The sequence below is a fragment of the Saccostrea echinata genome, unplaced genomic scaffold, assembly GCF_033153115.1.
Source record: "Saccostrea echinata isolate AGI-Se365-2 ecotype Australia unplaced genomic scaffold, CSIRO_AGI_Sech_v1 ptg000057l, whole genome shotgun sequence".
NCBI lineage: Eukaryota > Metazoa > Mollusca > Bivalvia > Ostreida > Ostreidae > Saccostrea > Saccostrea echinata.
The window spans coordinates 4102014-4116320 of NW_026889806.1; the positions used below are offsets into that span (position 1 = coordinate 4102014).

The 14307-nt window shown below is 34.2% G+C and overlaps 1 protein-coding gene across 1 annotated transcript; it reads right to left on the bottom strand.

Moving 5' to 3' along the window:
- Positions 1 to 15: 15 nt before the first annotated feature.
- LOC133174238 (tetraspanin-9-like) lies at positions 16 to 10855 on the bottom strand. Its single transcript, XM_061309316.1, has 8 exons — positions 10607 to 10855; positions 9729 to 9809; positions 4575 to 4805; positions 4342 to 4416; positions 4109 to 4219; positions 3793 to 3978; positions 3283 to 3366; positions 16 to 566 (listed from the first exon to the last, which is right to left on the bottom strand). The coding sequence occupies exons 2-8, from the start codon at positions 9792 to 9794 to the stop codon at positions 480 to 482; spliced, it is 840 nt and encodes a 279-aa protein (XP_061165300.1). The 5' UTR covers positions 9795 to 9809; positions 10607 to 10855; the 3' UTR covers positions 16 to 479.
- Between the last annotated feature and the right edge of the window lie 3452 nt (positions 10856 to 14307).

Here is a 14307-nt window from a genome sequence, read left to right on the forward strand (position 1 = left end):
CTGTGATATATTTATTTTATTCTTTTGATTATAACACGAATGATATTATGTACATGACATTGTTAATGAAATTTGCTTCAAATCAATAAACTATTTATTTTAACAATTGCGTCAAGATATAACGTTTAAGAGAGAGAGAGAGAGTGTGTGTGTGTGTGTGTGTGCTACGTCACACAGAACATTTTTTGTGGTCATTATAGCAAACAACTTGCGTAACTTCGGAGCAAATTTTATAACAACATTTTTGTTATTGTAAAAATATATATGCAATTGTGATTTTAGTGTGATTTAAATATATGGCACTTTATAAAACAAATGTTATACATACATGATATAGCTTAAAAAATTGCCAAAATGAGAAAAACCAATAAAGGTGAATCAAAGTTTGGATCAAGATACTGAGACAAAATATGCACTACGATTTTTCTGTATTGGATGGAATGAAGCTTGTTAGGCACACACAGTCATTAATTTTCCTGCTACACCATTTTGGCGGCTCCGGATAAACTCTTTCCGTCCTCGCCGCCGTTCTTAATGATTATAATGGCCCCAATGAACGCAACAATCTGCAATACAATATTTATCATATTTATATTTTGTCCAACTCGGAAAATGTTAAACGGTATAAGAAACAGAAAAAGAAAATACAAAAAAATAATAATAATAATAATGATAAAAAAAATAACACTACTGACATGGAACATGTACCCTAAATTAACTCTACGGAACACATTGATTTCAAGGAAATAATCAATTTTGCAAATGAACGTATATCAAATAATATGAATAGGGTTAATTTAGAGAATATGCGTCCCCTGTTAAGGAAAAAAAGAAGAGGGTGGAAGAACCGAAAAAAAAATATGCAGATGGAGAAAGAAAAAAGGTCAATTCTGACCTTTCAGGTTTTGGCCTTAAAGTCAATAAGTCAATAAAGGTCTCATTTTAGTGAGCGAAATTCAAGACTTTAAATTGCATTGAAAAAGCTTTGAATAAAGGTATGAAATTTCAATGTAAAACCGCAAAATGAACTTATCATTAGGAAACCATTTTATGCAAGAAATGAATTTTTGACCTTATCCTATGGACCAAAAAATCAAAAGGGGTCTTCTTTAATCTCAGTGGGAATTATAAAATTTCATAGAAAAAAAGTTCAAGGAAAACTAAATTTTTCTTCTGGAAACCATTTTTTTAAGTTTTGCATTGTATAATTTTCTTACGTTGACCTTGGACATTTGACCTAAAATCAACTTCATTGAAAATGTTCAGAGAACTAAAGTTATCATCCAAAAACCATTTTTTGCAATATATGAATTTCCGACCTCGAACTTTGAACTCTTGATCGCATCATCAAGAGCCCTAGGAATCTTTTCTTTAGGCCATAGGGAATTTATTGCAAAATCTCAAAGGACTTTTAAGATATCGCTCGGAAACGAAAGTGTTACGCACAAACAGAATGTATGAATTTCTGAACTTGAAAAGCAATAGTGGCCTTTTTTAGGCCAAAGGGGTTGTGATATTACATTTCATTGAGAAAAGCTCAAAGAAAACAAGATATCATCTGGAAACTGTTATTTGCAATGTATGTATTTATTACCTTAACCTTCGACATTTTGACCTCAAAAATCAATAGTGAACTTGTGTAGGCCATAAGGATATGTGCAAAAGCCCGAAGGCTTTCGGAGATTTTGTCCTGAATCGAAAGTGTTACACACGGACAAAATGACAGTGAAAGGAGAAAAATGAATAGAAAGCCTTGTTATGGTGGACAATAAACTTCCTGCTAACAATTACTTAACTTTTTTTGTTGTTGTAATTTATAGTTGAAGCATTAAACAGTCTTCGAACTATACACTTCCTCTCTTTAAAATGAATGATGTGATGTTTATTGAAATTACAATTAAGATAGAGACTTATATTTTTAGCATATAATTAAAAGTATTTCTATGTATTCATAATTACCTTTTACAAGCAAAAAAATTCTTTTTTCTTTTTTTTCCTTTCTTTTTTTTTCTTTTTCTTTTTCTTTTCTTTTTTTTTTGTTTTTGTTTTTGTTTTTTTGTTTACAGAAATACACAGCTTAGAATTTTAGAAAAATAATACGGCATTTTATTATGTTGACCGATTCTTACCTCTACTAACAGGATACAAATCCTGGTATGATTCTTACCTCTACTAGACTGGTACCCTGACAGATACCTCTTACCTCTTCTAGACTGGTACCCTGACAGATACCTCTTACCTCTACTAGACTGGTACTCTGACAGATATCTCTTACCTCTTCTAGACTGGTACCCTGACAGATACCTCTTACCTCTACTAGACTGGTACTCTGAGAGATACCTCTTACCTCTTCTAGACTGATACCCTGACAGATACCTCTTACCTCTACTAGACTGGTACCCTGACAGATACCTCTTACCTCTACTATACTGGTACCCTAACAGATACCTCTTACCTCTACTAACAGGATACAAATCCTGGTATGATTCTTACCTCTACTAGACTGGTACTCTGACAGATACCTCTTACCTCTACTAGACTGGTACTCTGACAGATATCTCTTACCTATACTAGACTGGTACCCTGACAGATACCTCTTACCTCTACTAGACTGGTACTCTGACAGATATCTCTTACCTCTACTAGACTGGTACTCTGACAGATATCTCTTACCTCTACTAGACTGGTACCCTGACAGATATCTCTTACCTCTACTAGACTGGTACTCTGACAGATATCTCTTACCAGACTGGTACCCTGACAGATATCTCTTACCTCTACTAGAGTGGTACTCTGACAGATACTCTTACATCTACTAGACTGGTACTCTGACAGATATCTCTTACCTCTACTAGACTGGTACCCTGACAGAAAACTCTTACCTCTACTAGACTGGTACTCTGACAGATACTCTTACCTCTACTAGACTGGTACCCTGACAGATACCTCTTACCTCTACTAACAGGATACAAAACCTGGTATGATTCTTACCTCTACTAGACTGGTACCCTGACAGATATCTCTTACCACTACTAGACTGGTACTCTGACAGATATCTCTTACCTCTACTAGACTGGTACCCTGACAGATATCTCTTACCTCTACTAGACTGGTACTCTGACAGATACTCTTACCTCTACTAGACTGGTACCCTGACAGATACCTCTTACCTCTACTAACAGGATACAAAACCTGGTATGATTCTTATCTCTTCTAGACTCGTACCCTGACAGATACATCTTACCTCTACTAACAGGATACAAAACCTGGTATGATTCTTACCTCGACTAACAGGGTACAGACCCCGACAACAATAAACGCTGTGCTATAGCTGCTCAGGGAATCATACGTGGCATCATAACAACCCTAAAATATGTATAAAATTCAACATGATCTTTTAAAAAAAAAACAAATTTGCAGATTTAAGCTCAGAAGAATTACTTTAAAATTCATCGGTTCATATAAATCAAACCCAATTAAGGAGGCTGAGTGGTCAAAAAATATCCCATGAGATCCACTTAAAAATATGAAATGTGATTTTTCCTGCATAAATACTTATTTAGTAAGGAAAAATTCAAGCTATTTTTAATGCATTTTCCAATAATTTTATACAAAGCTCGTTTCCAGGAAGGTAGACTTAGAAGTTAACCCACTTCTTATCCGATCAGCTAAACACTATAAACCAACTATTATACTGCACAGCATTTATTCGAGATTTCCTATGTTTAAAATCAATCCGCGACATCTAATTTTTGTGACTGAGTAACATAAACACAAATTGAAGATACTTACTTTAGTGTGGTAGCCTGATGTGACAGTGTCTGTGCACGCAGTGTTAGTTTGTGAGGCGTAATTCGAGGCTGTGATTCCAGTACAACAGAATATTGGGATATGTTTACTTCCGGCACTACTGATCCATACAGAGTTGTCAAAGTCATTTGTTGTTCCGGTTACTGCATTGACGCCGCAGCAAGAGAGCTGCAGTGAAATGAATATGTTTTGTAAACACACACACACACACACACACACACACACACACACACACACAGAGAGAGAGAGAGAGAGAGAGAGAGAGAGAGAGAGAGAGAGAGAGAGAGCAAACACTTACAGACATGAACATATAGTTCCAAGCAGTTGAAATTTCATGCGTATTCAGGTCGTCATTTTTATAGTTGGTCTGAAGTTGTTTTAAAAGTTCTGTCTTCATCCAACTTTGGATCTGAATACCATAATAAAAGCGACATGAATTATAATCATCTATATAATACAGGATTCTGAGTTTCTAAACATCACTATTTCACATTTTTTATACTGATGATTGAAGTGGTTTGCCTGATTTACCTTGTCGTTCATAACAAACCACAAGATGACGACCACCAGCTTTGCCAGGAAGAACACCAACACCAGAATGGCATACTGTTAAGAAAATTTATCTTCAGCAATGGTACTAATATGGTAAATTAGAATCTAAAGAAAATTTTGATTTCTCATTTTGTTTTCTAGTATTTGAATGTGAAACTCAACAGAATAATAACGATCGAGAATGTAAATTTTGTAACCTATGGAAAACTCACGATGATCAGGCAGCACCTCTGTTGACAGAAGGCGCCACAACAGCCCAGTGTGGAGACAATTAGGACGAAGGTGCCAAAAACGATCAACGTCACAGACAGACCCTTGGCCAGGTCCCCCACATTTAGCGCACCGAATGACAGCTGTTGCAGTAAAGGGAGTACTTCGTCATTGATGACGTCAACATCAGCCAACATCAAAATTCCGGGAATAAGGATTCCAAGCCCGAGCAACTAAAAATCGTAAAGATAACGTGCCGTCCTTAAAATGTATGGTATGCTTGTTAGGTAAGTTTTTGTTACCAGCTAAAGGTAGGTCAGAATGCGTGTATACATGTACTTGGTGATGAATCGAATGACAATAATTTGAGAATCTTTACCTTAATATGTAGATTGAATGTGACTTAATTTTAGCCGTATTATTTAGAACTTGTCAGTAGAAACGGACTAGGGTAAAATGCCTTACCCTACTCCAAATTGGCGACAGGCAAATTTATACGCTTCGATTATTGCTAGCGCTCTCGAGCGCTAGCAACTACGTTATTCTATATTTCTGGAATACGCATGCTCGACTTCACGGTCGGGCATTCTGGGAAAACTACTGTAGATAGACTGTGCGATAACAATTTCGTTTTGCCATACAAATATAGATATGATCAGAATTTACACTAGCCTTTCCTGTCTGATATGTGCGATATACATTTCTTAAGTTAGAGACAGGCAATACCAGTCTAGATCCGGATTCTGATTTTTTTTTAATTTATTGTCTAACCTACACGTAAAAGTACAAGAAAAACTTAGGTCATATAATGCATAAGATTCTAGACATCTAGCTTTTCTCACAGTTGCACCACCTTCCTGGATAATTTCGGCAAGCTCGGAAAAAAATATTTTCAGAGTATGTCGGAAAGACATGTCAGTTTAGTTTTTATCATCTGAAAATACATATGATCTGAAGTTTCGTGTTTTGTTGTCTATCCTGCACGTAAATGAACAAAAAGTAACAGTTACTCGGGTCTTATAAAAAGAAGACTGTTATTTCTAAAATTGTAATGAGTACCTATCTTTTCTAATCTACCTTCATTGATTTTTCCGGCAAGTTTGGAAAACCGCCGCAACCTCGGATATGTTTACCGAGCTTGCCGGAAAGTTCCGAGAACATGCGATTACTAAAAAAAAAAACAGTACCGCACTGGAATATTTTAAACTAGGTGCTCATTGGTTCTACTGACCTTTTTTTCACCTCCAAATTGAAATTACAGTAGAATACAGAATGCTTAAAGCACAGTTAGGAGTTATGCCATTGCCGACGTGAAGCCCACTCTTAGATTCACCATTCTGAATTATGACCCCCCCCCCCCCCCAGTGCTCCAATGTGCCTTCTTATTGATAATTAATCGATTCAGCAAATTTAACAAATGGTTCTTCTGTATTTTATTATGCTACAGCGCTAGCTCACCAATCTTTTTAAAAAGATAAGCTTGTTTTGCACTTAGTTTACGCATGATACAGGCTTACATTATGAAATGGGTGGTTTTGTTATAAGTATTTTAAGCAGAAGTACGTAACTTTTGCAAAAATTTTGCATGATCTGCGCTGATTAAAGCCAAATTACGGGTAGAAAATTTGACCAAGATTAGGGTAACGCATATTTACGACTAGGGTAAAGATTTTGTGACCTCTTTGAGTGATTAGGGTAAAGCATGTGTAAAATGTCATTTTGCTTCTTTTAGGGGTTAAAAAAAATGCTATTTCAGCAGACGCAACACGCACTCTGCCAGTAAATTCATAATTCATTGCACCAAACACTATGTAATTGAAAAATTCTCAGTGCGCTGACAATTTCTGGAAGAGCACAATTGCCTTATTTTGTTTAAATTAGTTTATGTTTCTGTTTAACTTTATAAAAAAAATTGAGTCTTGAAAACTGTGTTCTGATGATTTAGAAACGATGAAAAACTTTTTCAAATATTAACAGATCAATTAAAGTATCTTCTATTAAATGTGAAAATAACGAACAGAATTCATGTTCAAAATCCAATTTAAACAATACAAATTATGAGCAGAGCAAACATGGACCTCTGAAAAGTGAAAACAGAGGTGGAATCATGTGCCATGGAGGAGTGAGCATACCCAGTAAAACCTGCCGTGTACTCTTTGTCATGATCAAGTAAATGGAAAAAAATGGCCTAACCATTATGAAGGACGTCAGCCAACATTCGACTAAACGATAGATTGTATTTGCACACAAGGTCATTGTATCAACCATAGAATTTGTTAAATGTCGACTTTAAACGAGATGGTTGATACCCTTAGTCATCAACTTAATTATGTGTATACTCTCTCTCTCGATTACTTATTTGTAGTTAGATTTGCATGTTATACAGAAAATGTTATTTTACTAGTACTTATACGCTTAACCCTAGATTGAGAAAAAAAGGCAAAATAAACTTTGCTGTTCCTTTTGAGAAAACTTTGGCAAAGTATTTGTCCAAGAGCAAGATAAATGCAGATTAACCTGGGCTTAGATTCATAAAACTTGTGTAAGTTTTTTTCATAAAAATTGCACCTAAGTACTTAAAATATTCTTAACTAAGAAAAAAAAATGGGTATTCATCCATTCAATAAATTATTCTTAATAAATCAGAACATGCACTAAGTTCAATCTCCTTAGCAACGCATAGAAATTCTTTCCAAACAAAAAGTGCGTTCTTTTGTGATGGAGGTGTTTAGTTCGACTACTTTAATAAATCATATTTGTCAAATCATTTTGTAAATAGATATTGATAGAGCTATGTCGTCACCATTGCACATTGTCAATACATTTATATGTTTGGTTTGGTTTACGGATTTATGAGACTGATCAATATTCGATATCTTTACAATCTACATTATTATACTTTAAAACAAAATCCAACACTTGTTTGCATATAAACTAGCGATCATATGTAAAAAAGAAGTCTCTTGCTGTGACCTTCAATTTAACAGTAAGATATATTGAGGATGTTTTGTCAATTGATAATAGTCATTTTTATTCAGACATTGATTTGATATGTCCCATTAAACTCAATAAAATATATCACCGATTCTGACAATACATATTTGGATGTTTTACTCAAAAAAGACATTGATGGTAAACTAACACCTAAGCTTAAAAGTTTATGATAAATGTGATGACTCCAACTCTTCTATCATCAATTTAACTCCCCTTATTTGTGTTGCAATATATCATTTTCACCTGCAGTTAGGGTTTATGTCGCCAGTGGATTCGATGAGCAAGAGCATGTTTTCATACGAACAATTTCTAAAACGAGACAGCCTGCTGACGAATAAGTTGATAATAAGGGTATTAACAATTTCATTTATAGCCAACATTTCGTATATTCTATGGTCAATGCAATGATTTTGTTAGCAAATAGTACATTATATTGTTAGATCGAATGTTGACTGATGGCTTTTGATAGTTTATTATTTTCTTACTGAATAGTGAACACATTTTCCGATTATCTGATTTAAAAAAGGATACGTGGTTGAGGTGATCGATCGAAAGATGATGCCTACTCCCCATGGCACCTGATCCCACCTCTGATGTTTTCAGAGGTCCTTGTTTGCTCTTCTCACAATTTGTATTGTTTAAGTGGACTTTGAGCATGCTAACAGTTATTTTTGCATTTCAGTTGATAAAAGTTTATTTCAGTTACTCACAATGCGGATTTAACTCTGTTACTGTCGAGTACCAACATATGCAAATTTGACGTAGGTTGTTGACTGATTTCGATGATTTTACCCAAAGTGGGGATTGAAAGATGCAAAGTGGATTTAGATTTATACAGGAAACGATATTTAAAGTTAAATTAAATAAATTTATTACATCATTTATACATGTTTATTTATCTAACAAGAAAATAATGTATGCACCTGAAACAGAAAATATAACGTTCATAATAAGAATAATTTTTTTGTATGAAAATTCTGGTTATTAAAAAAAAAATTGCAATCGGTATGACCTCTTTGTGGAAGCAACAGTTCTTGAACATTTTCGAGAAAACCCTTTTCAACTATATTAATTGTATAAAGCTGATAAAAAATCAAAATCGTGCACAATTAGGTTGTAGAATAAATAACTTTACCCTAGTCTCAAAAAAAAACTTTTCCCTAATCGTAAATAAATCGTTCAGAAACTTTATCCTAGTCTGCAGCAAAACTTTGACGTGCATTTTCTTTTTAATTACACTAAAGTTGAAAACAGTCTTCAACGGAGCATGTAAAACTGAAGCTGCCCGACAGATTGGTGCAAAATAAAGTAATACTTAACGCTAGAAATCACCAATACATATATTTGTACGAGAAAATGTGAAGCGTTTTGCCTATCGCTATCTCGGACTAGGGTAACGCACTTTACCCTAGTCCGTTTCTACACTGTGTGTCTGAGCTACTATAAACGAATGCGTTCGGAATCCTTTAACTAATTTGCCCTACAAGTGTGGCTTAATATTTAAAAAAAAATCGGAAGTTAACAATCATCATAGCTGAACCCGCGAATAAAAATGTATTGTAAATATTCTAAATCTTATGGAGGAAGTCAAAAAGTTCCCATCAATTACACAACTACAGGACATTCAAAAAGTTCCCATCAATTACACTACAGGACATTTTTAGAATTAGTATTAACTATAATTGATTAATTAAGAATTTAGTTAAAAACAAAAATAATTTAGAAAGTGAATATCAGTTTGTTCCATGCTTATTTTATAATAATTAACATATCCTGTCAGCATTACAAATGCCATAAAATTGTGTTAGTTTAACTCCACGGATTGAATGATAAATACTAAATCAATAACCATTGAACAGGAAAAATGTATTATACTGAAGTTGGATTTTAAATCAGTCCAAACAAAACAAACGTCGTGATCATATGCTATATCAGATCCTGTCGAAAGACATTTCAAAATCTCAGCCCTTCTGGAAGGTCATTGAACGGGAGATTTAAATAACATCTTCTTTACACGTTTTTATTAGAATGGAGTGTGAATGACTAGAAGATACTGAAATCTAAAAAAAATAAAGTCCTCCAATGTGTTTTCAAGCATTTTGTTTTTCAAAAGCCATTTGAAGCACACAATCTATGAAGAGTGTTCAATAAATATACAGTACCATAAATATTATGTTGATGACAACTAGGAAAAATTTGACACATTTTCCTCCACAAGACAGGCCCATATTGAATAATTACACCTGAAAAAAAGAAACAAAAATTAAAAAAAAAATAAATAAAATAAAAAAGAGAAAAGAAAAAAAAAGAACTTTCAAAGAATATTTTGACATGCTATATTTCTACCAAGACCAAAAAAAAAAAAAAAAAAAAAAAATAAGTATGTACGTAGGAATAACACAGGATTATTAAAATACTATAGCGTTTGTTGCTGTGAGGTCGAACACTGGCAAATTGTACCAAAAAGTAAGAGAAAGCCCCCCCCCCCCCCCAAACGAAATAGAATTTTCGAGTTTGGACATTTTAGGTTTTTCCCTTCTTTTTTTGGGGGGGGGGGGGTACCCGCACCCCCTTTTAAAATCGTTGCTACGGGCCCGCTTTCTACGACGATTCTAGAAAGTTCAAGTGTTATAAGTAATTGTTTATGATAGTGGCATTGTGCATACATGGCATTTATGATATAATATATATGAAAATGAACAATTTGCACCCGGTCAGTTGGACCTCCAAGTCACTTTATTTTATTTGTATATTTCTGCATGCGTTTGAGTATTTTTTAACTTTACTTATGAACAAAAACAAATAATTAACATTTCTGATATAAATTTTTAAACAAATTTGCTTTTTTCTCTGTGTTAGTAGGTAGAGTAATATTGGCTATTATCAAAATACTCGGGATTAAACATAAAGAAATATTTCAATAAATTCAACAAATAAATATATATCAATAGCTCGAAAAATAGTTAGATTTTGATGACTTGTGTATAATGGAATAACCTATTTTTATATTTTGAGATATACCCTCGATTCCCCCGCTTACCTTTCTGTATCTCTCCTGTTCAGTATATTCCTCACAAAAACAATTTTTTTTTTAATGATATGGAAATATTTTTACACACTGCGTAAATGGTTATTTCCAAATACATCGACCTCAAAAGATCGTTCAACATTGTTGGATATGCTTGTTTAAATAGTCCATGCTTCATTGGATCTCAACACACAAATGGCGTTCAATAAATGATAATTTTCATTCCTTCATAAATTGTTTTGAAAAGAAAGATTTACAAAATTTGGACTACTGATAAATTTGTTACATCAACAAAATTCTATTATAATTCAATACATCCAGTTTTCATCCTGTTAAATCGTCCAACTTCTAGCTAAAATGATAAATGCTGCAAAATATCTATTCTCCCCTCTCCCCCCAACACGCAAACACCACTCATATATTTGCTGATTAAATTATTGTTAGCATTTACGAGGGGGGAGGGGGGGGGGCATTATATAAAGCACATAGAACACAAGACCCTGTTGAAAGGAGAATGTGTTCTGTATTTTTTTTTTTAAAATAGAGCTGAAAGAAGTTTTATTGACGTTTAAAGACCGATCCCTACTGAGATGTCTGTTACATGTATTTATATCAATATGGACTCGCATACATTTTATGGATGGGCAAGTTTATTGCATACTGAACGAGAATCGATGATTTAAAATGACTGGCTACGCAAAATATCACTTCTTGGTTTAAAACAGGGAATGAATGGGTACATTTTTTTCATGGACAAAACCAAAGGCCCTTGCATCCTTATTACAGTTTAAACTTAAAGTCAGGCTCCTACACATGAAACTTGTAAATACTGTCTGTTTCTTTAATTAATCATTTTTATCCAGCTGTCTTCATATAAGAAAGATAGGTAAACAGAATAAGTCATCCAATGTTCTGGAATTTTAAGAACAAATTACTTTGTTGAAGGTATGTTTTAATACAATAACGGCATTGATCGACAACAATATTGATGTGAAGTACTCCCGCAGGCCCGTAGGAAGTACATTCGGTTGGGGGGGGGGGGGGGAGGGGGGGCATAGCCATACATTTTCAGTTGACAGTTGAGGGGGTATTACCAAAAATTTCCTGACAAGCAAAAAAAAAGGTCATCAGACGTTTTATTGAGGGGGCACAAGCTTATAGTATCTATGTTTACTACAGTAAGCTATATATCGGCAAAATTATTGGGGGGGGGGGGCACGGCACCCCGTGTCCCCCCCCCCCCCGTTCCTACGGCCATGTCCTGGGTTACCGAAGATGAAGGGAAAAGGTCTAGAAATAAAATATACTGCATATAGATTTGAAAATTAAAAGGAAAGCTCGGGTCATCCATAGGTAGGAACCCCCCCCCCCTTTATGGCCCCTGGTCTGGGGTGTCTCTCAGAATGATGCAAAAGTTCACCATTAAAAAACCTGTAGTCATCCCCGTGACAAACTGAGTATTGATTTTTATTCCCCCTGTATCGAAGGTTCGGGGGTATATAGTTTTTGCCCTGTCCGTCCGTCTGTTTGTCTGTTTGCCTACAAAAACTTTAACATGTCCATAACTTTTGATTGGTTTGAGCTATGACTTTCATCTTTCACATGTGTATTCCTTGTGACAAGAGCTTTCTTTGGGCACCATCATATTTGACCTTGACCTTGACCCAATTTTGCAAATTTTACCGAACTTTAACCTTGACCATAACTTTTTAACAATTAGTGCAGCTGATAGAGCTTTCATAGGTCAAAAGGTCAAAGATGTTGGTATCCAAAGAAAGACTTAATAATAGGTTGTATTTGCTGACAAGGTCATTATCGACCATAAAACTTGCAAAATGATGACTTCAAACGAGATGCCTCGTTTAGATATTGTTCATACGTAGAGCATGCTCTTGCGTATCGAATCAACTGGGAGACAAAAACCCAATGCAGGTGATAAGAGTATATAGCTACATAAGTAAGGGAAGTTGACGATTGAAAAATTGAAGTCATCACGTTTATCATAAAGCTTTGTTGTTAGCTTACCATCAAAGTCTTAATAATAATGAATTCTGCTTCATATGAACACAAAAATAGGTCTGCTAACAAGGAGGCGCAATTGGTACCCATGGGTATTCCAACAGATTGTTGAAAGACCTTATCTCCAAAAACTATATAGATATTGTCGATCAGAAACTCAATTATCTTTTAAATATCAACTTCAGAGTACTTGTGTGTACAATTAGCAAGCTTTTTAGCAAAATAAATTTGTAAATGACCAATGACAAGGTAAGCATATTAACGAGTTCCATTTTTATTGAAAAAGCAGCTGTCTATAATGTCAAAAAGCCTGGACTTAAAATTATTGTCGGGCATGGTTGTATAAAGTGTTGAAAAGTCGTACGTTTTGGTGTTATTGATTTTTGATAAAATTTTGTGATTTCAAATTTTGTAAAAGTTCCTCGGAGTTTTTAAGTATCCACATCTGATTTACACCACTTCTCAAATATACTGTTGTACAGTACTCCTGAGGTTTCTCATTTACTGCTGTAAATATTTTAGCGAGGAGTAAAGAAAGAGGCTTGGTAGTTTACTGAAACCCGCTATTGTATCTTTGTTTGTAAGGATTTTTATGGAGTTTTTGAAAACAATATAGATTTGGTAATTCAAATTCATTTTGACTGTTGGGGATATTAAAAATATTTAAAACAGACATGATTTTGAAGAATTTTCTCATTAGAAAGGGAACTATAGGTATAAGTTGGATTATAACTTGCAGAATTAAATCCTAGTTCCTCTAAAATACAATTCAAATCATTATCTTTGCATACTGAATTGTTAACAATGCTTGAGTTGATTACAAACTACGTAATATAGCCTACATGTACACTGTAGATTTCAATTCATTTGTTCTAGGGATGTCAACGAGTATTATGACTTGAATTTTTTTCTTCATCTGGTATTTTGGTGTAAGTCCTTTGACACCCCTCTAATGTGGATCAAATTATTATTGTTTTACATATATCGACAACGTTTTATCAATTAACAATGTTCATTTTCATTCCTACGTTGATTCGATGTATCCCTTTTAACTCGAAATAAAAGATACCACAAAGTTCTAAAACATCTGTTTGATATTTGGATATTTTACTAGAAAAAAGACATTAATGGTAACCTAAAAACAAAACTTTTCAAAAAAAAAAACAAAAAAAAAACGTGATGACTTCAACTTTTCTATCGTTAACTTGCCTTATTTATATAGCAATATACCATTATCGCCTGCGTATGGAGTTTATGTCTTCAAACAAGCTATTGATAAACAAGCTTATGACACAAGGATATCAACAGTCTCGTTTAAGGTTAACATTTCGAAAAATCTATGGTCAATAAAATTACTTTTTCAGAAAATAATACAATCTATCATTAAGTCAAATCATGTTGACTGCCGTTTTTCATATAAATTGTAAGGCCATTATTTTCCCACTGAATTGTCTAGTGCGGATTTTTTCGTTTGCCCAGTCGACAGGGGATACTTATTCATCCATGGCACCTAATCCCACCTGTCATGTTTTTAGATGTCCGTCTTTGCTCTGCTGAAATTGTATTGTTTCAATGGACTTTTGGGCTTGATTATCTCCATGTTTCTTTATAAAAATGATTACATACTTGAGCATATGCTTGAGCATATGACCTATGTGTAGTTTGATATCTCTTTTTATGTCTCATATGAGCTA